The sequence below is a fragment of the Anopheles ziemanni genome, chromosome 2, assembly GCF_943734765.1.
Source record: "Anopheles ziemanni chromosome 2, idAnoZiCoDA_A2_x.2, whole genome shotgun sequence".
In the NCBI taxonomy this organism is placed as follows: domain Eukaryota; kingdom Metazoa; phylum Arthropoda; class Insecta; order Diptera; family Culicidae; genus Anopheles; species Anopheles ziemanni.
In genome coordinates, this window is record NC_080705.1 from 56706799 (window position 1) to 56731717 (window position 24919).

Genomic DNA, 24919 nt, shown 5'->3' on the forward strand with positions numbered 1-24919 from the left:
GGGCTTTGCTCGAAAAAATATTTTTTATTTCTTCTGTCAAATCTCCGACATAAATGTCTTCATCTGAATCCAGCGACGTATTGGATTGATCCAATATCAGTATCATCTTACGGTTAGTCGATGATTTTTTAAATATCCAGCCTTCTAAAAACTCCATTATATTGTACTCGTGCTGACAATCAATGACCATAATCAGGGGCAATTTCATAAAACCGAATACGTCCAAAATGTTCAGAAGAATGTCTCTGTTTTTCAACCATTCGCTTTTCAAAAATATGTAATCCAAATCGCGATGAAAATTCAGATGTTGTAATGTTACAACAGTTAACGGCACATTGCTGTATTTCAATTTTTGCACTATGAACTCATCTGCATTATGTTTCTTTTCCGATAACCACAATTTAAGCGCTTTAAACAATGTCTTTGGCTCCACTAACTCATGCTTGCATTGGAGCCGCGTGATTTGCATTTCGTCGCAGAATAAGTTGGATATGCCTTTCAACTGCACAACAGAAGCGCAACGATGAAGCAATGTCATTGAACAAATCAACTGTATCTCCTTTTCCTTCCAACTGTATCTTCCTTTTGCTATGTTTCTCTTTCATCCAATCCAAAATCCACTTTCCAAGTTTGTCGTAAGTAATCTTGGAAGAGGTAAATCCTTGTATCTCGATGGGCAACACACCGGTTTTACATATATTGGCAATTACTTCATCTATCTCGTGATTTGTATTGCAAACTATTATAAATGATTTGAAAAATTTCTCTATTTGTACATCTTCCACTTGTTTTGGTAAAACGCATTCGTCCGTTTGTATATTTGTTTTGGTACGCATGCCTTTTCTTCTAATATCTTCCCATGTGCTCTGAATATTTCCTCCAAGCTTGAGTTTGATATGCTGTTTCAAACGCTTTTTTTTAAATATATAGAGCCAGGTTCATTGAAAAAAATTTCATCTACTTCGTAACATTCGTTTTCTTTGCGTGTTTTTACAGCAATTTTGTTTTCTATAACATGACGATATTTTTTTAACAAAGGATTGCGGATATCAATTGTCGTATTGGAGTAAATGTGCCGGGCTAACTGTTTTGTAAGAATAACTAAATCCGAGTTTTCTCTCAAATGACCAAACAATCTACGTTTGAGTTCTTCTTTTAAATTTGTTGGATCGATTTTATAATAATCATTAGTGACAGATTTTAGAATAGATTCAACAATACTTTTGCCGAATGAATATGTTTCAACCGATTTTTTAACTTCTTCTGATAAACTAATGTTAGTACGAGGGTTGCCTTTTAAGTTTCGGGATTTGAAAAAACTGGTGAAGCAATCTACCAACTAACAATTTTATCGTAAATTTTGACGTTTTTGAGGTTATCCGTTCTCAGAACGTTTTGACATACGAACGCTATTTGTGTTGTTAAAAAAATGTTAAAAATGTCATTCGACACGAGTCTTTTTTGAGAGATCTTCGCTTCTTCAGGTGTTGAAAAACGTAGAATTCTCAGTTTATTTTTTACGAACGGGAATTAAAAGAAGTCATTTGGTGCTAGATCCAGTACTATATGGCGGATGACTCATCAAATCGATGTTTTGAGTACTCAAAAATGCAGTTGTTTGAGCTGATGTGTGAGAGCTCGCATTGTCGTGGTGACGGGTGATCCGTCGACAGCGGTTAAATTTCCTGATTTCTTGGAACACAACTGGCAAACAAATGGTTGTGTACCACTCAGAATAGACTGTTCTGCGTTTTTCTAGAGGTTTGGTTACGATATATCCAGTTTTTCCGAAAAAAACATGCGACCATTTGCTTGAAAGTGCTTCGTGCGTGAACAACTTTGGTTGGATTCGGCTCGTCTTGAAACACCCATACAGTCGATTGCAGTTTAGTTTCGGGCTCATTCGCGTAAATCCACGACTCATCACCTGTCACAATATTAAAGACGAGTTTTGAAGCACCGCAATCGTATTTTTCGAGCATTTTTTCCGACCAACCGACACGAGTATTTTTTTGAGAGATTGACAAATATTGTGGAATCCAATACCAGCAAATTTTTTTGACAGTTAAATGTTCATGCAATATTAAGTATATGCTGGTCCCAGTAATACCTAAGGTTGTCTCTATCTCACAAAAAGTCACATGACGATCTTGCAATATCCGTTCACGCACAGCATCAATTGTTTTCGGAACGACAACTGATTTTGGACGACCTTCATGAAATTCATCTTGGAATGAACTCCGACCACGATTTAATTTTCCAAACCATCGATAAATACTGATAATTGATGGAGCTTCATCACCAAAAGTTGAATTAAGTTCATTCATGCACTACTGCTGTATCAATTCACGTCGAAAACTGCAAAAAATAATCGCACGAAAATGTCCACGACCCAATTTCACAATTTGGCGGACATTGACACTTTAAACATTTTTTTAACAACACAAATAGCGCTCATATGTCAAAACGTTCTGAGTAAGTATAACCTCAAAAACGTCAAACTTTACGATAAAATTGTTAGTTGGTAGATTGCATCACCAGTTTTTTCAAATCCCGAAACTTAAAAGGCAACCTACGTACAAAGTACTAATTCGGGCGGCTCATCCATGATATCCCATTGCTGATTTAGAAAAGAGTTAAAGTACTTACAAATTGCAAAATACGCTCTTTTATCCGTGGATGTGAAATCGTCCCATGTGATGTTTATGGTCTTATCTTCCTTGTGCTTAGCTTGAATAAAGAGCTCTCTCCATAGATCACCATCTTTGAAACTAAAACCGATGTCGTCGAAGATTCCGCCGTTTTCGTCCTCGCTGGTGATTTTTAAATCGAGCCCCTCAAAATCTTTGATCAGCTTTGCTGCATGACATAGCATCACTATTAGTAGCTGTTGTTGATATGTTGCTCCAACAAGACAGTCTATCATTCCTTGCCCTCTTTGATTTGCAGGAGTACCAGCGTTGACGTCTTCTGGATCTTTCGTGTTTTCTTTATTTAATTTGTTACGGTTACTTTTCACAACCATTGTTGAGCTGTTGTCAATATCGTTTTTTCGTAACGCTATTGCTTGCAGTGACTGATGATCCCGATGCATGACTGTTTTCGATGTTACACCTTGTTGCCGTTCGGTTTTATTATTCAAGCCAAATTAGGCAAGTTAGGCGAGAAAGAAAGTTAGGGTACACGAAAGTCTAACTCGCTTAACTTGGGTATAAATACAGCGTCTCTTTACGTTCCGGACGCCGATGTCCCGGACGCCGACGTTCCGGACGCCGACGTTCCGGACGCCGACGTTCCGGACGCCGACGTTCCGGACGACGACGTTACAGATGTGGGCGTCTGCTACCCGAGGGTAAAAAAAGATGTATTGGTAAGTAAGAGAAAAAATAAAATCTTACATGTATTAAAAGATGTTTTAACGCATTTTCAGGGCTGGCAACCTTCGCTAGGGGACATCGAAGAAGAAGAGGCGGAAATGTTTTACCAAGATGACGATTACCTGGAGGAAGAAAAGGATACCGAAATCGACGCTCCAAAGGAAAAAAATCAAAGAAGGATGACGCCGCCTGCCTCTTCTTTACTGTGGTTGGTTTTCTTTTCTTTTACCCAATGGAGAAATATTGATGCTTTTTTCATCAATTCTGCCAAATTCATGAAATGCCGTCCAACGTGTTTGGCTACACTCAGCACAAATTCATTCAAATGTTTTCACTGCTGCTTCTGGGCTCGATTTATATTGTATTGTTGTTGACATTTTTTAGTATTTTCTCAACGAAGTCTTCGTAAATTCATTTCTTGATTGATATTTACTTACCGGCAACAGTTCACTAACAAGCTGAGTCAAAGGCAACCCAAAATCAATAGCCACAGGGCAAGAAAAAAAGACCGAGTTTTAGTAAGCACGATAAAACATAAAACCTTACACGTAGTAAATATACACATCCGATGTTTTACCATGTTGAACGCTAAGTGTGCACTAAGATCAAAAATTTTAAATCTCAGTCAACTGAGATCTAAAAAGAAATTGCTAAAATTTTAAATAAAACCGATTGCATCTAGTAGACTATGAAATGAAATTTACTACCTTCGAAACAGCCTATAAATCAATCGCAGCAGACACATTTCATCATTTGAGCATTTGTAACGTTTGAGTACGGATGCTCAAAATTAACGCGATGGGTTTAATCGATTTTTTTTGTTGTTTTAGGGTCAAACAGGAGCCGGAAGAGGAAGAGTTAGGTTTTTGGAGCTCAGATGACGAAATGCGGGACGACGACGTTCCGGACGCCGATGTCCCGGACGCCGATTTCCCGGACGCCGATGTCCCGGACGCCGATGTCCCGGACGCCGATGTCCTGGACGCCGATGTCCCGGACGCCGATGTCCCGGACGCCGATGTCCCGGACGCCGATGTCCCGGACGCCGATGTCCCGGACGCCGACGTTCCGGACGCCGATGTCCCGGACGCCGATGTCCCGGACGCCGATGTCCCGGACGCCGACGTTCCGGACGCCGATGTCCCGGACGACGACGTTCCGGACGACGACGTTCCGGACGACGACGTTCCGGACGACGACGTTACAGATGTGGGCTTCTGCTACCCGAGGGTAAAAAAAGATGTATTGGTAAGTAAGAGAAAAAATAAAATCTTACATGTATTAAAAGATGTTTTAACTCATTTCCAGGGCTGGCAACCTTCGCTAAGGGGACATCGAAGAAGAAGAGGCGGAAATGTTTTACGAAGATGACGATTACCAGGAGGAAGAAAAGGAAACCGAAATCGACGCTCCAAAGGAAAAAAAATCAAAGAAGGATGACGCCGCCTGCAACGGATCGGTGTTTGACAGGATTACTTATTTTATGTTTTTGTAGTTAGATGTAGTTAGATTTATTATTGTATTGACCAATTGTTTGATAAAATGTAATCATTTTGTAATGCAACCATGTAAATGTAAACAATGTAAATGTAAATGTAAATGAGCTGATGTGTTTATAAATATTCAAATTAAATAAACATTTAAACCGCTGCACAGAAGATGTTTTTGTTACCCGTAAACAATTTCATTGTAATAAAGGAACTGCAAAATAATTTTGAGTTGGGTTTAGTTTATAACTTTTATTTCTTTTCCTCGAGGTTGTTTGACCGCAGGTCTACAAAGCGCTGCAACAATCCTTCGACTGGGAGTTTCATGTTCGATTTTTTCCGATTTCTTTTAGAATATTATATATTCAACTGATCGCAACATTAAGTACACCTCGCTAGAGTAGCGTCTTGTTCAAAATCCGAATAGATTCTTGAGTGATAATTTTTGTGGTTTTCTTTACTCTCATTTACTCTTTTACCCAATGGAGAAACATTGATGCTTTTTTCATCAATTCTGCCAAATTCATGAAATGCCGTCCAACGTGTTTGGCTACATTCAGCACAAATTCATTCAAATGTTTTCACTGCTGCTTCTGGGCTCGATTTATATTGTATTGTTGTTGACATTTTTTAGTATTTTCTCAACGAAGTCTTCGTAAATTCATGTCTTGATTGATATTTACTTACAGGCAACAGTTCACTAACAAGCTGAGTCAAAGGCAACCCAAATTCAATAGCCACAGGGCAAGAAAAAAAGACCGAGTTTTAGTAAGCACGATAAAACATAAAACCCTAAACGTAGTAAATATACACATCCGATGTTTTACCATGTTGAACGCTAAGTGTGCACTAAGATCAAAAATTTTAAATCTCAGTCAACTGAGGTCTAAAAAGAAATTGCTAAAATTTTAAATAAAACCGATTGCATCTAGTAGACTATGAAATGAAATTTACTACCTTCGAAACAGCCTATAAATCAATCGCAGCAGACACATTTCGTCATTTGAGCATTTGTAACGTTTGAGTACGGATGCTCAAAATTAACGCGATGGGTTTAATCGATTTTTTTTGTTGTTTTAGGGTCAAACAGGAGCCGGAAGAGGAAGAGTTAGTTTTTTGGAGCTCAGATGACGAAATGCGGGACGAAGACGTTCCGGACTCCGATATCCCGGACGCCGATGTCCCGGACGCCGATGTCCCGGACGCCGATGTCCCGGACGCCGATGTCCCGGACGCCGATGTCCCGGACGCCGATGTCCCGGACGCCGATGTCCCGGACGCCGATGTCCCGGACGCCGATGTCCCGGACGCCGATGTCCCGGACGCCGATGTCCCGGACGCCGATGTCCCGGACGCCGATGTCCCGGACGCCGATGTCCCGGACGCCGATGTCCCGGACGCCGATGTCCCAGACGCCGATGTCCCGGACGCCGATGTCCCGGATGCCGACGTTCCGGACGCCGATGTCCCGGATGCCGACGTTCCGGACGCCGATGTCCCGGACGCCGACGTTCCGGACGCCGATGTCCCGGACGACGACGTTCCGGACGCCGATGTCCCGGACGCCGATGTCCCGGACGACGACGTTCCGGACGACGACGTTCCGGACGACGACGTTACAGATGTGGGCTTCTGCTACCCGAGGGTAAAAAAAGATGTATTGGTAAGTAAGAGAAAAAATAAAATCTTACATGTATTAAAAGATGTTTTAACTCATTTCCAGGGCTGGCAACCTTCGCTAGGGGACATCGAAGAAGAAGAGGCGGAAATGTTTTACGAAGATGACGATTACCTGGAGGAAGAAAAGGATACCGAAATCGACGCTCCAAAGGAAAAAAAATCAAAGAAGGATGACGCCGCCTGCAACGGATCGGTGTTTGGCAGGATTACTTATTTTATTTTTTTGTAGTTAGATGTAGTTAGATTTATTATTGTATTGACCAATTGTTTGATAAAATGTAATCATTTTGTAATGTAACCATGTAAATGTAAACAATGTAAATGTAAATGTAAATGAGCTGATGTGTTTATAAATATTCAAATTAAATAAACATTTAAACCGCTGCACAGAAGATGTTTTTGTTACCCGTAAACAATTTCATTGTAATAAAGGAACTGCAAAATAATTTTGAGTTGGGTTTAGTTTATAACTTTTATTTCTTTTCCTCGAGGTTGTTTGACCGCAGGTCTATAAAGCGCTGCAACAATCCTTCGACTGGGAGTTGCATGTTCGATTCTTTTCGATTTCTTTTAGAATATTAGGTGGAATCGCATACGGATTTGTTTATTTAACCATGGTTTAATCTGCCGTCTAGCGTTCATTTTGGATGAACCGCGTTCATTTGTCATTCATTTGTGTCAAATTAAACCATGGTTTAAAACTAAACAAACGATTGTCACGCACCCTAGGGTTCTGCGGGTAAAAGTTTCGAGCAGTATAATAAACCATGGTTTCTGGCATCGCATACGCTCTGACTTCAGCGTTGACGATGGTTTATTATATGATGTGTCTGGGGTAGTTGTTTAATAAACAAATCTTCCGCGCAAGATATTTTATTGTAAAATATCAATAGGGAAGTCAATATTTTTGTGAAACTAGGCACAACAATATACATTTTTAACATTAGAATGGATGAAAAAGGTTTAATAAAAAAGTAAAAACACAAATAAATACCGGTTATGTAGCCGATGGGCAAACGAGTGTTTAAAGAACATTCGGCAATTAAACACCTAAGTTACTATGGATAGGACTAGTCAACGTGCATCTTTTTCATATTTATTAGCTAATCGAAAGCACGTGAGTTTGTTTTTTAAACAGAGTTGGTTGGATTATGGGGCTAAACCAAATAGGGTATTCCCAGTCTTCAGCGAACCGAACCATATCCGGTTGTATGAACGAAGGCAAAAAATGGCGTATTTCATTTAATTTTTCTAAAAAAAAGAGGAAACGGAAAATTGAGAGAAATGTACGTTATATATTTTAGCATTTTCTTATAATTTGAATGCAGTTTCCAGTTGAGCCAAATGCCTTGCTTCGATACGAATCAGTCGATATAATTTTCTACGATATGGAAATCCACTAGAATATTTTCTGTGGCATGAATTAGTGGCAGAAGATTTATTTTGCATTAATTCCCGTTGTAAAATTTCCCACTACTTGTACACAAACCGAAGCAAATGGCAGAATGGCCAATGTTTATTCGAATTACACAAGGTAAAAGATTTCACAGGTTTGTGTTTTCCATATCGTGTTGTTATTTTTTCATTTGTAGTTAATGAAAATGTACCAATGCCAAGAAAACAACTAGTGAAATTTTAAACAATAAAGAAAAACAAAGAAGTTGTTTTTTTTATTAAAAATTGATTTGAAAACGTTCAGAATAACATTTTAAATTGTTGGTAATCAAAGCGCAAAGTAGGCTTTGTATCAAAATTGCATCCAATGGTTTAACATTTAACCATGGTCAATTGACACAGTACGCGATACCAAATTCGAGCGGCTAAAATAGACCATCGCTTAATTTAAGCCATGGTTAAAAATTAAACAAATTCGTATGCGATTCCACCTATTGTTTCAAAATGTTCATAGCCGAAATCTACATCTCATTTCGTTATTTCAAAGAGTGACGCCTAGCAACCTTACGGGCGTGCGTAAATTCCCTAAAGGGTAAACACGCGTTTCTATGGAAAAGCAGCATGTAGCAAATAAATAGTTCCGTTTGCTTCATACCGGATAGTCAACAACGAATGTCACGTAGTTTGATCATCGTATCTAATAAGTTCGCACGCAAAGAGCAAACAAAAAATGACTGAACCAGTGCGTAGGGAGCTACGCATTTTACATCCACCACTGGAACCGATCGTGCGGGATGGAAAAATGTAAGATACTGCCCCCACAGCAATTCATTTTCCCTGATCATCTTTCTAATCGGGTTGATATTTCTGTTCCGTATGCCACAGCCGCGAACAAATAGAACTGGAAAGCAAGGGCCGCCGGGAGTATCGGAAAAAGTGGGGCTACATAACGCAACCGGAAACGACCGAGTTCTACGACCTGAAGCGCAACAATCAGAAGCTGCGGGAGCTCCAAAAGGACCGCCACCAAAACATCAACCTGCGAGAGTACGATGGCCACGGGGATTCGTTCTTCGTGTCGCGCCAGATGTTCAAAACGCTGCTCGAAACGTGCCGCTGTGGTCGGAAGCGTACCAACACGCATGCCCTGAAGTGTTTGCAGAAGCCGAAAAATACCTACGAAAAGACGGACGACGAGGAGGAAGAGGAGGAGGAGCTTGAGCGGCAGCGGAAGGTAGTGGAAGGGTACAAGCGCGAAGCGAGTGGCACAAGTGGAAGCACACATTCCGGGGCCGACGGAAAGGAGAAAACCGTTAGTAGCTACATACCGAAGGTGCCACCGCTCAGTTCAGGTATTTTTTCGATGAGGAGGGAGGAAGCAATTTTCCTTTAAATGTGGAAGATGTTCGGGATGGAATTTTTCCTAGCCCGTTTAAACTAAGTTGAAAATTAATCCGTTGAAGCGTATTTTCTTCAACACGTCCTCTTCATTAAATAACCGAACTCATCCACCATCCATGTTTGCAAATGCCATCCAAACCTGCTTTCAATTTCCATTGTTTCCAGGAATGTACGGTTGGCCACAGAATCGTTTCGTATCGATGGAAAGGACGACGTACTATATTTCTCCCCGATATACAATGCCAGGACACCGGATTGTCGACTGTCAGCCATACAACAATATTATTCTCGGATAGATTTATGCGAAAAACGCTTGATTTTTGTGTGTGCCGCCCAACTCCACAGAATAAAATTTAAAAAATAAAATATGTTTTTTTAAGGTTTGTCAGTTATCCGATAAATTTATAAATTTATTATGAAATAAAGGATGAGCAGTGCAAGATATGCTGGAGCAAAAACAACTGTTTCCAAACCGGCCGGATTAACCCTGCACCAGCTGCGTCATACCTTCGCTGATGATCTTTAGGTTCTTCATGTCTTTGTTGATGGTATCGATTAGAAAAGCGACCGCTTTCTGCTGCATGGTAAGGAACGATTGCATCTCTTGCGTCGCGTCCTTGTCGAGTGTGTACTCGTTCAAGAAGTTCCCGTGGGCCCACTGGTTGCGCTGCATGCGCATTTGCGATAGTAGCTCGCTCAGCCGGCCCCGGAACTGCGTCGGGGTTGACACGAGGGCGTGCATATTCTCCAGCTTTGAACGAATCATTTCCTCCTCGGGAGACAACACGAGCCCCATCGTGCGCGTGCTTTCCTGCTTTACGATGACCCGAAGTATCCGATGGCTCAGTTCGGCCAGGTTCCGGCGGTGCTCGGCAATTTTGGCCGTCGTGTTCATATGCCGCTGCTTTAGCTCAGCAATCTCTTTCTCCACCTTTGCCAGATATGACGCGTGAATTTCAGTCTCATTTTCCTGACACTTGATTCGCCATTTTAACTGCAATGTTCCGTAAAATAAAATAAATCAATTCATTAAACTCCTCCACGCCGAAATGTATAGCTCGCAGAACCTACATCCTGAAACCCTATCATCGGTACCGGAATGAAACGCTTCGGATCGGGATTGTCCATCTTCGCCTGCTCCCACATGCGGGGATCGATGCCTTTTGGTGGATTATCGAGATACTCCTTCAGCTGATCATCTTCCGGGAGTACTAGCGCCAGCACCGACTCGATGCCCAGCGAAGCAAGCTGTTGTTTGGGCATCGGTTGATTTAGGTAGCTTGCCAATTCAGTTGCTAGTACGCGCTTCGTTTCGTTAGAAATGGTCGATTTTTCTTCGACGTACATCACTACCTGCACCTTCGAGTCGCTGATGGATTTGACGTTGTCCACCACGATCGTGATGTTCGGTTTATTGCCCAGGACTTGATTCATGCTAACGATGAACTGCTGCTGTTGTTCTCTAGAATATAAAAGAGTCATAGAATGTCTCACTTTATAGTTTGTTCCATTTTTAAATGTCTTATTTTATTTCGAAAAACAGGTACTTGGGAATACGTTTAATAGTGAATTTTTGAAATTAATTCCTTCCTTCTTATTCATTCAAGTTTATCTTTCCGTACAGGGTTTTTAAATCAAATTAGTTTGATATATTAGGCAATCGACAATACAATAATATTAACATATCTTTGAGACACGCGCGCGTAAAAGTGGAAATTTGAAGTTGATCTTTCTGTAGGAACTGCATCAGTCGCTCTTGGGCAATCAGGCGCCTCTAATTCATCCATTGATGTTTTTTTCGACGCGTTCAATTGTCTCACGGATAAGGTTTGCTTAATTTGCCAATCCTGGAAAGTGGTAACTCCCCTCCATATGTTGGACAAGGGAGATACCGGCTACACGAATAGGAGAGAGCATTTTTTGGTCGCGCACTCCGGAGAGTGGTTCCACGATTTCTTTCTTTTGGAAGTTGTGCTAACCGCTGTACGCAAGGAAAAGAGAGCTGACTGGTCTTTTTCGTGAAGGGTCACTTTGATCCCACCACTTCGTGATTGGCTTTAAAGTTTGAAACAAATATCTTATGATAACTCCGCCATTCTCAAACCTGTGTTGGGGTAAGAGGTGGGACTCATCATCATTCATTCATTCATTCATAATTGATTTACAACATTCTCAATAATATGCAACAACGCTAGATTTTACTGTAATTTTTGTACATGTGAAAATGTATTACACGAAAAAAAAAATTGATGATCTTGAAAGTTAAAATTTTATAAAATTAAGGAATTTCGATTTGATAAAATAAAAACACGAATTGAAATTATCAATGACATACAGAGAAATAAGAAACTAATTCTCTTGGATTATTGTAAAAAATGATAAAAAAGTATACTACTTTTGACAACTACGTTAACATGTTAATATTTAAAATGCTGTTAAAGGTTCATTTATCCACGGAAACACCATCTAAATCCTCCCAAAAGAAACTTACTTAATTTGATCCACCGTTTTATTGATGGTCAGTCCGACTAGTCCGGCCTTGTTTTCTTTGCCGGGAAGCTTACTGTAGCCCATCGTCTTGAAGCGGCACAGGAAGTTCGTAGGTGTTATATCCACCGGGGGTGCGTTCTGCGAGTAGAAAGATTTGCCCGTTCCAAGCATCGCCTGAAGGTAGTTCCATTTCGCGATCACCGTGTCCCGTTCGTCACCGAAGATGGACACATTGAATACCGATTGAACGAAAGTTTCCTCGGGTGAAAGGGCCGGAGTAAGTTGTTGCTGCTGTTGGAGCTGTTGCTGCTGTTGCTGTGGTTGGCCAAAGGCTGATTGGCCAAATGCTAAACCGCCCGTCTGGCCCTGTTGGCCGAATGCATTAGTACCGGTCCCAAAGGTGCTACCAGTACCGAAACCTCCGAATGCGGGTGCCGTACTCGTTTGTGTTGCACCGAGCCCACCAAAAAATGATGGCGCAGAAGTGGTTGGTGCGGATGTACCGAAGGTAGAACCGAACCCACCGAATGGCTGAGCACTGGAAATGGTGGCCGTGTTGACACCGAACGCACCAAAACCAGTGCCAGCGGTGGAGGTGGTGGCCGTGGCACCGAAACCACCGAACGCAGGAGTGGCCGTGTTTGTACCAAATCCGAACGTTGGCGCCGTACTGGCTGGGGTAGCACCGAACCCGGTGGTCGTTCCGCCGACAGTGCCAGCGCCGAAACCTAACGAACCGAATGCCCCAGTACTGGTGGGCTGTGTTCCTGCAGCTGCGCCAAAAGCGGGAGCAGTCGTTGCACCAAAGGCGGATGTTCCCGTGCCCGTGCCAAACGCTGGTGCGGTGCCGGTTGCTGCTGTTGCTCCGAAGGCCGGTGTCGACGTTTGGCCTCCGAAAGAGAAATTACCAAAACCGGTGGCTGGAAATAAAAAGGCAGACATAAATGAAGACACGTGAATAGGATTAAAATCAATGTTTCTACGTTCAATTAAGCACACATTTACTTTGCTGGACACGTGAGCCGCTGGTGGACTATCGGAAAAAAAAAACTATTGGATGGCTCCCATGAGGCTCCCATGATTGAAGTCATGCGGTTTCAACATGTGCAACCCTTCTCTTTCCGTAAGTGGAAAACTCGTGTTTGATACAAAATAAAAATCATAGCTTTATTTGTATTAGAAACAGGACCTCTCCATTGTTTTTGTTTTTGTCTGCTGGTTCAGTTTCGTACAAATTATCCGCATTCGAAGAATTCTTCCACGCTGTTTCTACATGAACTTAAAATTGGTGGGAAATGCATTACACGTAATACTCAAGCAATTATATAGTAAAACGCAACAAATTAAGCACCCATGGAGTAGATAGACCGGATGGGATTCGTCTCGGCACCTTTGTTGAGGGTGGATAAGCGTCCCAGAAAGTGTTTTATTACATGCGATCTACGCCTCTTTTGCTCTCAAGGAGAGAGACAGAGCCAAGGAGCACCCCTCGGGTTAGAAAAATCGGTCAAACTCCCCCTTCATATTTACATACGCTGTATCCTAATTGGATTGCAAGTCGTTTGCCGCAAACACGGCATAAGCATGCTTGTGAAACAGCACATGTCCTCAGAATGTCTTTCCCGAGTACTCCGGGACCGCACCCGTACCCGTTTGGACTGCGTCTTGATTGTTCGTACTTGAACGAATGTCCCGTCTGACGAGCCTGGCCTGGAGGTGCATCAGTCGGTGATAGTGTTTGGAAGCGGAAACATTCAGTTTCTCTAGTGCTTTCTAATAAGTGTCACTCTCTCTTCCACCCGCGTTCGCGAGCTTCAGATTCCCGCCTGTTGTGTAGCGAGCTTCTCTTCCACGAAGGGACTATTCGTTGCAATACATGGTATTATAGTTTAAATCTTGTTTCGTAATTCTGTTCAGTTCCCCTGTGCTCAGTTGAAAGTGTAACTTAAACATTTCACATAAATCCTATGTGATGCAATGCTACTGTTGGTGCTGAGGTGAAAAGAGAGACGAACGGAAAAGTATGTACATCAAATCCGGACACCGGTTTCTAAGTGACAAAGGACAGATAATATTCCCTGGGCCGCCGACACGATCCCCTGCGTTGTACTATCAGCAAAGCACAACGACAACCATCACTACAAGCACCACAACAACTATGGCATCGAATCCGGAATTAGGCGTTACGGATGAGAATGGCAACTATATCGGTGCGCAAGTGTTCAGTGCGCTCAGTACCGTTGCAGCGATCTGAATCGTTTCTCTTCTCTTCCAGTGCCCGATATGTGGCAGAGCAAATCCAGTTCCGGTATGGATATGCTGTCGGACAAAATACAGATGTTCTACATCTACATTACGGTGACAATTACGTCGGTTTTCATATTAGTCATCCTCGCGATCTTCGGTTATATGTGCTACAAGAGGTAAGGAGAATGGATTAATGCTCGCTATTAGTTGAACATCGTCAACTATGAAACGGCTCTTTTCTTTTGGCCCTAGGAAAGGGTTCCAGAACATCGAAGGTCCACAGGAAGCGATTGAAACCACGCGTCGGAGAAGCAGCAGCACACAACGATCTACTCGTCGGTACTCGCGTAACATATCGAAGGAACGGGAGGCGGCAGCGGCCACGGAAGACAATCCTGGACAAACGTTGCTGCGGTAAACCGACGGATTTGTGGCTCGAAGGTGGAACGATTTTCTGATGCCACTCTTTACAAATCATCGCTTTTGGAAACGGTTTCTGAATATTTTTTCGATCTAAGACTTGTTATTGTAAATTCGAAAAGAACATTTGTATACTAATGTGTAAAATGATAAATAAAGACTATACTCGATTATCCCAAGCACCGTCGAATGTTTGTAAACATAACCTGTGAAGGAAATGCTTTGATCACTTACGCTTGGCCGGTGTGCTCGTTGAGCCCAGGGCGGACGTATTTCCGAAATTAAACGACGACATGCTCTGTGGCCGATTAGTACAGCAAGGCCGATATTAATTGATTTACTTAACACACAGAAATACCATTCAATCGATCACTATAATTTGATTAGCACACAGAACAAGCGCGCAACAGAATACGTCTGCCGAATAGTGCTAGCAGAATCGGAATTCGGAAGATTCGAAGATTCGATCACTAGACGGATTCTAAAGATTCGAATCCCATTTGACGGATTTTAAAGATTTGATTCAGATTTGATTTGTCTGGGATTTGTTGGTCCCCGCAGTACGCGAATCTTTCACACCGAACGCAATAGCGTATATCGAATTTTCGCGTATTGCGGATTTCCTCTGCCATATCGTTTATACCTCATATTGAAGAGTTGACACTGAGAGGGAACCGCTTATTTAACATATCTTCTATCCAAATCACTAATAAGTATTGCATTTCTTCTACTGTATCATTATTTCTCTGTTAAAAAGTGCATGTTAAAAACTTCTTCTTCTTCTTCTTTCGCTATGCGAGTCGGGGTATATCCTCCTACGCTAAGTCGAACGTTTGTTCCCTTACTCGTAATCAGAGGCGTACCGACGCTACCCGAACTTCTATAAAGGGGCTCGTCCCTTAGGACCGGCTATAAAAGCCATATGTCCACCCGCCGTCCACGGGAGGGATAATTCCTTCCGTTGTCAGGACACAAAAACCTCGTGGTCCGCTTGATTGACTCAAACAGCTCGAGATGTGCGGCAGCTAGGATTTGTCTGACCTGAGCTCCAGCTCGGCGTGACCACGCGGTCGTGCCCTAAGCTAACCCTACTTTTCAGCTAACCCTAACTTCAGGAAAACTTGTGCACTGCTAACATCCGCTCTGATGCACTACCGAACTGGAACCGAATTAAAAACTTCATTCTACCAAAACAAAGTAAAATTGACTAATCAGAACTCAAGCAAGGCTATAAACTGTCAGTTGTAAAAAATCGCGTATTGGGAATTCGCGTATATCGAGTATAGCGTACTGCGGGGACCAACTGTACTTACATCAAACGGTGGATAGAATGAATTGGACATAGATTGAGTCCAAGTCAGATAAATCCTAGCTGCCGCACATCTCGTGCTGTTTTAGTAATCAAGCGGACTACGAGTTCGCGTGATCTGAAAAACGGAAGGAAATATTCCTTCCGTGACGGCGGGTGTCCCGCTAGGCGATTTTAAGCAAATCGTCTTAAAAAACGTCCTACGTGACACAAACATCGAGCAGTTTTGTATGGTAAGTAGGATGAAGCAGAACGATTGCTCGAAAAACGTTCTATATTTGTTTCATGTCCATACAAAAAAGTAGGACGTTTTTAGGACGATATTTCGAGCTGCCTAGCGGGGAGTAGCCACAATTTGACTGTGCACTAGCTTGGTGGTTGGTTAGTAGTTCTCCTGGCCGCATGGTCGCAGTCAAAATGTGACGCACACAGAAAATCAGAATAAGCACAGAAAATCTGGACTTAGTAGCCAGGAATCCAGGAAGCTGGATTCGATAGCCGTATTGGAGTAAAACCTTGCCGAAGAAGAAGAAGAAGAAGAAGAAGAAGAAGAAGAAGAAGAAGGATCCGGATCTCACAATCTTTAATCGTTCGATTCAAATCCTTGTGTTGATTGATTGTCCCACCACTAGTTGCCTTTCTCTTTTAACGTTTGATACAACCCTACTTTCCGGTGAAAATAGTACACCTTATTTGGAGCACCTTTACGTAAGAAAATTTAGTGATAACAAATTTAAGATCATAGAAAGGTTTCAAATAAATCAAAAACTGCTTTTTTATTTCAAATGTTGCATCTCAAATTCCATCAATCGAATAAAATGTATGATGTTCCTAATTCGCACGGAGCATCAAACCTCTCAGCGCACTAGTATAAACGAAGTGGCGCGCAATTATTTGACGTTTGTCAGTTGAACCCGCTCTTCATCCTCAACCAAGATGATTAAATACTGAATATATCTTGTCCTCAACAAAGTTCCTCGTGACATTCGAGCATTTTGCCTTTGGTAAAGTAAAGAGGCAAGAGGGAGGAAAAATACTGTCGTTGTATTACGTGATAACACACGTTTGGTAAAGGAAAAAGATCACCAGGCAGTAATCAGTGGCGGATCTAGCGGATTGCGTTCGAGTATCCAGCAACCGTGCCAGGGCTACCTTCTCCCGAAACAGCGGGCAAGCAGTTTGTAGCCGGATTGGACGACTGCGTGTAGCTCGTAGTTTCGGCTAATCGCCAGGTACCTTTACCCTGTCATAAAGTTTTCCCGAAATTCTCCCCTCATACGCAAACGTAGCGGAGATGGAGCTGTTTTTTCTTTTCTTGTAGGATCCACGCATCATCATCGCCGATCCGGTGGGTTTACGTTCGAGGCAAATGGAAAGCGCAATAAAAACATAGGCCTAAGTTGCGGCTGCAAACGTATCTGTACATACGGAAACTTGCACAACGAAGAACGGAGTTGCCAAAACAGTGAAACTTTGATGCTTGTTCCTTGCACTTGATAGATTGTGTGTTTACTCGAACGAATGTGCTCCGGAAGTGTAGCCTGACCCGTTGCGCAATCGGGGCCAGTGTTTTGCTCGATAGATCTGCGGTGAATTGCTCCTCCGGTACAGTTGGCGTTTGTGTTCGTGAATGTTAGTGCTCGTGCGTGTTGTGCAGAGTAGTACTGGTTGGACGTGGCGAGCGAAGTTGTAAAAAGATGGACGAAAGATATTGCTACTTCGGTGGTGAACCGTGCGATTTGCCAAACGCAAGAAAGTGAACGGCGTTGCAAAGGGGCAACGTACCAAGTCCGCTGCTTAGTGGATCGCTGCGGTTCAGTGTGTCGCAAGAATGTCTCGGTAGCCCTCTTCGCCGAACCACATCACGATGGACCAACTTGTGTGCAGCTGCCTTCTACTGCACAGGACAGATTATGCAAAACCCGGCACGAGATAGGTGACCCGAGTTGGCTTGCTCTCGTCTCGCACTACTTTCTCTAGGGCTGCTATTGCTACAAGTGGTGGAAACGTTTATTTTTAATGATCACTGCTGTACGACCTGCCTATCTAGATCGCGCCAGTATATTCAGTGAGCGCTGGATTGGTTTGCGACGTTTGTGTTGATCCCGGCAAGCCAATTGGGGGGGGGGGCTTTTACCACCCCATCACAAACTGTCAAAAATTGCGCAACATTCGGAAAAACGTAGTGATTACTCTGACCTGTGGGAAATGAAATTTTCCTGCGAACAGCTGTTATGTTCTAGTAATTTTTGTACGTTTGTAGTGCAGGGTATCTCTTTTAAATGCTCGTACGTGTCTTCGAGTATGTTGCAGTTCTGATGTGGCTGAAATGTTATTGTTGTGCCTGTGTCTTCTTCGCCTGTCACTTAGAATGGTTGCAGAAATGTTTTCAATAATATCCCCACACCTCCGGCAACAATGGCTCGGGAATGGTCCCGAAATTGTTGATTTATTTTCGCACACAGTTTTCTAAAGCAAGCCGAACAATTGAAACTGGCAAATATTCCCTTTTTCCCATCATCACACAGCACGATGAGCGATAAATTCAGCTAATTCTGAATGCATCACGCGCCAGCGACAGTCCCGTTTATTTTATGCCTGTTTTTTTCGATCCTATTCTCCCCCGTGACACTGACCCCGGCCTGGCCCCTGTGATAGCGTGACGGGGCGGTTCTTTTCAACGATTGGGTTGATTGCAGTAACGACCATACGGCCGGGCGTGCGAAGGGAGGATGAAGCGACACAGTCATTACAATCTCGGGCATTCCGGTCGCCGGTAAAATCGAAGTCATTTGATTACATAGACTAAATAAAAAATAACAAAGAAACGAATCAACCTTGATTTTAACTATCGCAAGGATGCGCTGGCAGTTCTTATGTCTCGCCATCCGGTGGAACTTGTTTCATGAGCATGCCAAGCTGTAAGCAATTTCTTTCAATTGCATGTCGTAGTATGCCGAGAAATTTCTTTTAGTGCGGTGTTGAAAAATATCGTTTATCTTCGGTGTTTAAATTGTGCGTGTATTTGATTTAAGACAACGTACGTACTACTCCAGGTAAAGATTTCCTGAGATGGTGTTTTGCTTTATCACCTCGGGATTTCATAGTTGAATAAGAGATAAGACGGCTCAACCATTATTCCAACGATAGTAGCGACAGAAATGTTTCCCCGGTAACTTTTCTAAATCTTTTGGCCTCTAGGTTTCACCCTTCGAAATACCTGAACATACGAGAAAAGCATAAAATCGATTGCTGAATATTTCCAACGGCCAGCGAAAGTCAGTTAACCACTTGGGTAGAAACATAGCCCATGGCAGCGATACTGATATACCCGATGCCGGTTTCCCATGGGGCTGAAGGCTACCGAAATGTAGATCATTCTGAATGATTTGTTGATGCCGCAGTTCGATTGCTCTACAGATTTCTTTTTATTGGGGTCATTTCTTTTTCCTTGAAAGATATCCTGTATGGCCTATGATGATTTCTTGTTGTACACCTTTCATTCATGTTACGGGAATATTGTTTAGATTGTTAGGTTTATCAAATTATAGAAAACAGGGAATTCTCCAGTAGGCAGGTTATATAGAACTTTAGAAAACAGGGAATTCCCCAGTAGGCAGGTTTTCGGTTTGCTTTTATGATCATTCCGCAAGTGCTTTTTGATTTCTCCAAAACATAACGAAACCAATAAAAAAACCGGTTTTTAACAAAAAAAGCAAGAACAAACATAAAAATGGATTGTGTGGGAAAAATAATTGCGTCTCGATAGCTTTGAATCGTCTTTTGCTGGTCGGTTTCAAATTTGAACCGAATATGAATTAGCACAAAGTCGTTTTGTTTACACCTCTGCATCGTACCATTCTATCCGTGAATCAACTAGAGCAGTGATGGTTTTATTTTATTTTTGCTCGCTTTGATGATATTGATGAGGGCAGCACGCGAAAAAATCCCCTGCTTAAAGAGTAATGAATCTTCCGCGAATTGTGTGTTTCATGAAGCTGTGCAATGTGGAATCCTTATCAGATGGAATTAAACAGTCCGCTGTGTAACCACATGTCTAGTATCATAGTGCCTGGTACTTACACATTACGTTTGCGCTGCCAGTGAAAAGGATATCGTATTTTATTCCAAATGAACCACACGGTATATCTTTCGCGCACAAACAACAGGCAAACAAAACTAACCCAATTTGATTTGTAGCCTTATCAGCTCGAGTGGTTTCCGCTTGGAAGGTTTTTATAATGCACACCGTATTGTGCATTTGTTTTGTAAAGAAATTAACAAACTTGAAATGTCAAGAGCTGCATGGCGTCGGTTTGTTCCGGTGCTTCTTTTTAAAATGATTCACTTCATCGTGAGTAAGCACTATTAGCACTTGCTTAAACCTGAGCTCGCTAAGTGAGTGATCGTACAATTATTTATTTTTGATCTGGTCCGGTTTGGCAAAAAAATGTATGTTCCAACGTTCACAGAAAAGCTTAACATTACATTATGTATGTGAGTCAATGTGTGTACTGTTTAGATACTATTACAATTTTTTTGGAAATTTAAAACTTTTCCTAACTCAACACTGCCTCCATTTCGGTCATTGGATCGCTGCCTAACTGTGACGTCCTTCGACCTTCAACATGTGTTAATTCATTCTTTAATTTCTACTTTCAGTATTTACTCTTACAGTCTCGATACGAACCGTTGGTAGAAGTTCTCTCTTCTGTGGCACGATCGACAACCTGCTAGCAACGTATCCAAGACGTTCATAACACATCACAATCAGCATTATTTAAATTTTACCTTAACAAAACCGCAAAGGATCAGGACTGGATTGTAAACGAAACATTGCCCTGAGTCTTGGCGTGTGTTGACCCAAAAATTTGTATCCTGTTTCAATTCGGACACGGCCTTAATAGCGGTAAGTAGTTATTTTATGCCAAAATGATTATGATGATTAAAAACTCATAAACGCTATCAATGTGAGAAGAAATTACTCGTTAGTCATTCCATCTTATATTCTAGAACTATCTAACATGTAATTTGTTCATAACAGTTGTTTTCGATGACAACACATTTTATTTGCGTTTGAACAACATTTCTCTATTACGCAGATACTAGATTTTCTGGGAATACTCGTTTATCTTTGCTTTTATTACATTACATTCGATTATGATATTGTACTACAATTCGCGTGGGTTACTGATGCGATTGGCATCATGTTCACTCTGGCTGACTGTGCCCTTTAGTTGACAAAATGGCGTTAGGACCTAGTTGGGTGGTCCCCGTCGTCTGTACGTCAGGATTATTGATTTTTGTTGCCTCCGCAAAATGCCTTTCTCGGTGCGTGGCTGTGTGTGTCCTTTGCGGGACGGTTAACGTTGGTAAGCTTAGAGCTGGCATATGGAATGTGGCTCGGTGTCGAGTAATAGAAATGTTAATATTTGTGTATGCATATCAGGGGATTGCTCAGCTGTACAGCATTCCGGTGGACAAACAGTATGGTGAAGAGAAAAAATAAAAGTCTTTGAACGGCTAGACACTGACATAAATATATATATATATACGTAAATAAAACTACGTACAATAAAAGGCAGTGAATGATTTAGTATTCTTACCATTAGGTAATGTTGTCTTCGATTGCCTGATTTGCGGTCGTTAGGTCGACTACTATATCTACGAGGCTTTCCACCGACCTTCAGAAACCTTTGGTGGCGTTAAACTTGGCGATGTTAGTTTCCTACCCCATCAAGTTTTAATTTTTTTTTTGCTTTTCGTGCTGCAATTTCAATAGCTAGCAAACTTTCTCTGGCCTGCGAGTTTCAGCCAGTCGGCAGCTCGGTTGGTTTGTTGGTTTGTAGGCGGCCTAGACGAAACTTTACTTGAATGGGGAAACTCGAGCCATGAACTTGTCGCGGCGTATGGCCTTGGCTTTCGTGGGTGCAGCGCGTTAGTGAACGGACGCCTCCCACCGCTCTGTTCTGAGTCGAAAGGTGCGTACGATAAAACAATCGATAAGGTTTCGGGCCTTATTCATCATCGCGATTTGCATGCTGAGTTATGGTTTTTTCTTGGCTTCCCAAAAACAAACAGGTGCAAACGGCTTTTATTTTGATTATTAATTTATCATAAAATAAAAGTCAAGGCGGCAATTGTTACTGGCTAGATTATACATAATTTTTTTTTGGAAAGAACTTTCACCAAACAAACAAAAAGTATGGTAAATTGGTTGATTGAAATGTTTGTTTTTGTCATCCGGTTTTTTCGTGTTATGCCACTGGCCCATTTGACATGCAAAGCTAATTTTTTAAAGTTTCTGTGAATCCCCCGATGCAGATCTTAACCGTTGAATGTCTTCTTCGCGATGTGATTTAGTCATTAAAGGTGCCGCGACGTCGTGTTCATATGCCAAGCACCATTCATGATGACGCGGCGATTTTCAAGGCCAACGATGCGCGACCTGACTGAGACACTGTTTTCCGAGCCGGTTTATGTCACTTCATTTGATTTTATTTTATAAATTTAACACCCTGTTGTTCGTTTGGGTGGGTGCCCGAACTACAGAACTAGGATTTTTGAAGAGATATTACTATCTCACTGATCCAGCTTAGGTACTATTTATCGTCCGTTGTGAATTGTGTTTAAATTTGCTGCATATTATTATCAGTGATACCGAGCGGTCTGTGAGCATTCATAACATCCTTGGTATATCCATGGCTAGTGTGAATGGTGTAAAACGCTTATGAACGTTTAGTATTCTGATCAGTCTCGTTGATGAGTGATGTAAAGTCGCTTAGATTGACATTGGCTATGCCCATCATACGGCACCGACCTGTCGATTGCCTTTAAGACTTGTTCTGTAATGTTACAAAGCTTTTGCTCCGTAATTTTATTTGCTTTGTAATTTTTAATGTCTTATTTATATTATTGACTAAGATGGTTGATTTACGAGACCAGTCCAGCGATTAGAATGCAACTGGCGTGCGCCAACCTAGCTAGAATGGTGTTTGATTCAGGTTTAGCATTGGTGGGGCTACGTGCGCCGGCTCACGAAGTTAAGCCAGAATTGTGCACGTGCCAAAACGAATGCATCATCCGGTTTAAAGTTGTTCATTTCTTTCTTTTCTTCAAAATGCCAACTGAATAGGAACCGGAAATGTTTCATAACTGAACTTAAGAATTTTGTTGTAGAAACGCGCAAATTATATGCGAGTAGGCTTTAAACATTTGAGGCCCTTTAAAGCTGCGACGGCAATGTTAGACAACAACCATTAATGTACATTTGAATGCTGTTTTGCAATGGCACCAATCTAAAGATGATGTCTGATACTTCCACATTCCCTTAAAATTGCATGCAGTTCTTCAAAACGAAAGCAGATGAGTTGATATTGCGGGGGTTTCCCGATGATGGTGCGACCGGGCGCATGTTTACGAGTGCAGTCGGTTAAAAATAAATTGCGCAACACAATTGCAGTTGCATGCAGCCGGTGCTCGGGGTAGCGTTCGCTAGTTTGTCAGGCGCGTCGCAGATGATGACTTCGGCACTGATCATGTGCACAAACTTTACATCTTCATGTTGCTCTTATTGTTGCGAATGCTACTGCCCGAAGGCAAGTCCTGGTCTTTTCATTTAATCTTGTACGATCGCATCGTATTACATAAAGTAGAATAAGCGTACAGTAATTGAACTAAAAAGAGTGTAAAAAAGATCATATCTTTGAGTGAAATGCGAATAGTGTTTCTCAGTTGGTATTGAGAGGAAATTGTTCAATTGTAAACGTGTTAAACCACGTTTGTATGTTTATTTTGTTATTTTCTTTTTGACCATACCCAGCAACTCGAACGTGCGCACGATATCTGATGACGATCGGGGATCGGTAAAGACGGCACGCTGCTTGGTATCGCTCGCTCGGTCTTGTTGTCTCCGGCATTAGTTGATGCGATCGGGGGATTATTATACGATTCAATGTGTTAAACACGACAGTCCGTTCTCAATAAGCTGGGCTCATTAATCTGGGTGACAAAACACGTGTCACGCTTCATTGTGTTTAAATAAAAATGAAAGAATTAAAAAACGTGCTCGGGCAGATCCAATGAGTTGATAGAAATTAAAACATCGGGTATCAGGTTGATAATGGCGTACTTACGTCACTGACCAGTGTCAGAAAAGAAGGTATTAGCTCGTAGACGTCGCAGGGTCTCCTTCATCAATCAGGTCTGATAACACATCACTCATGGTTTCGCGTCGTCATCGTGGTTTCGCATGTGGTTTGTTTTGAGAACCACCACCATGCCGACCACACCGGCCACTTCACACGACCGACTTCCCTTTGCCCGCAAGGCCAGACGCAAGGCCAATTTATGCCACGAAGGGGGTTTGGCGAAACCATCAAATCTCTTTGCGTCTGCCGGTGGAGAACCGGTAATCTGCGGTAATGGCGGCGGCGTCTCTCTTATCAGTGGGCGGCCGGAGGAAGTGGATGAAGCGAGCGCTACTTCTTCATTACGTCACCATGATTGGATGGTTTTATTTACCCTGCTAAGAATGGGCAGTTTGTACCGGCTGAGCTTGTGTCAGTGACAGTAACAGATATCTCCATACGAGCTTATCAGTGTTGTGCAAAGTACGTACAGTGAAGATGGAAGCGGGTGCACTCCACCGTGCTCTCAAACATGTCCGTGCACACAGGCTAAGATAAGCGTCCGCGAGAGCAGCTTTTAATAAATGATACCATGCTTGCCCGGCGTTCCGGCATTTGCTTTGCGACAGGGAAGTAGTGAGCAGTTCGTTTGTTCTGTCAGTTTTTATTTGTTTAAACTTCGTACGGTAAGCCGAATCAACTTGTTCGCTTTATACACCTATTTTAACGGAAGTGATCGTGCAGCGGTAAATAACGTGACATTCGGCGATGTCGTCGGATTGTTTTATGGAGTTCAACACGTGACAGTATGGTCATTTAGGTGGAAATAGAAAAAAACAACCCTGATGCTTGGTTTTTGGAGGGCCAATAAGTTGCAAACAACATGTGGCCAGGGAAATTATATTTTTCTTCACTTAATCTATCAGCTGCGGTTACGTTTGGTGTGTGGTAAAGTGGATACGAACTCCACCTTACTGCCCAATA

At 42.2% G+C, this 24919-nt stretch overlaps 3 protein-coding genes across 3 annotated transcripts; 2 read left to right on the forward strand and 1 right to left on the reverse strand.

Moving 5' to 3' along the window:
• Positions 1-8669: 8669 nt before the first annotated feature.
• On the forward strand, positions 8670-9636 carry LOC131282036 (uncharacterized). The gene is made up of 3 exons (XM_058311418.1): positions 8670-8743; positions 8825-9291; positions 9506-9636. Exons 1-3 carry the CDS (start codon positions 8670-8672, stop codon positions 9634-9636), a joined length of 672 nt encoding a protein of 223 aa, XP_058167401.1.
• Positions 9637-9717: 81 nt separating this feature from the next.
• On the reverse strand, positions 9718-14910 carry LOC131294468 (probable nucleoporin Nup54). Its single transcript, XM_058322519.1, has 4 exons — positions 14732-14910; positions 11832-12750; positions 10412-10802; positions 9718-10334 (listed from the first exon to the last, which is right to left on the reverse strand). Exons 1-4 carry the CDS (start codon positions 14790-14792, stop codon positions 9822-9824), a joined length of 1884 nt encoding a protein of 627 aa, XP_058178502.1. The 5' UTR covers positions 14793-14910; the 3' UTR covers positions 9718-9821.
• LOC131294479 (uncharacterized) lies at positions 13854-14551 on the forward strand. The gene is made up of 3 exons (XM_058322529.1): positions 13854-14040; positions 14106-14253; positions 14330-14551. The coding sequence occupies exons 1-3, from the start codon at positions 13854-13856 to the stop codon at positions 14493-14495; spliced, it is 501 nt and encodes a 166-aa protein (XP_058178512.1). The 3' UTR covers positions 14496-14551.
• Positions 14911-24919: the final 10009 nt, after the last annotated feature.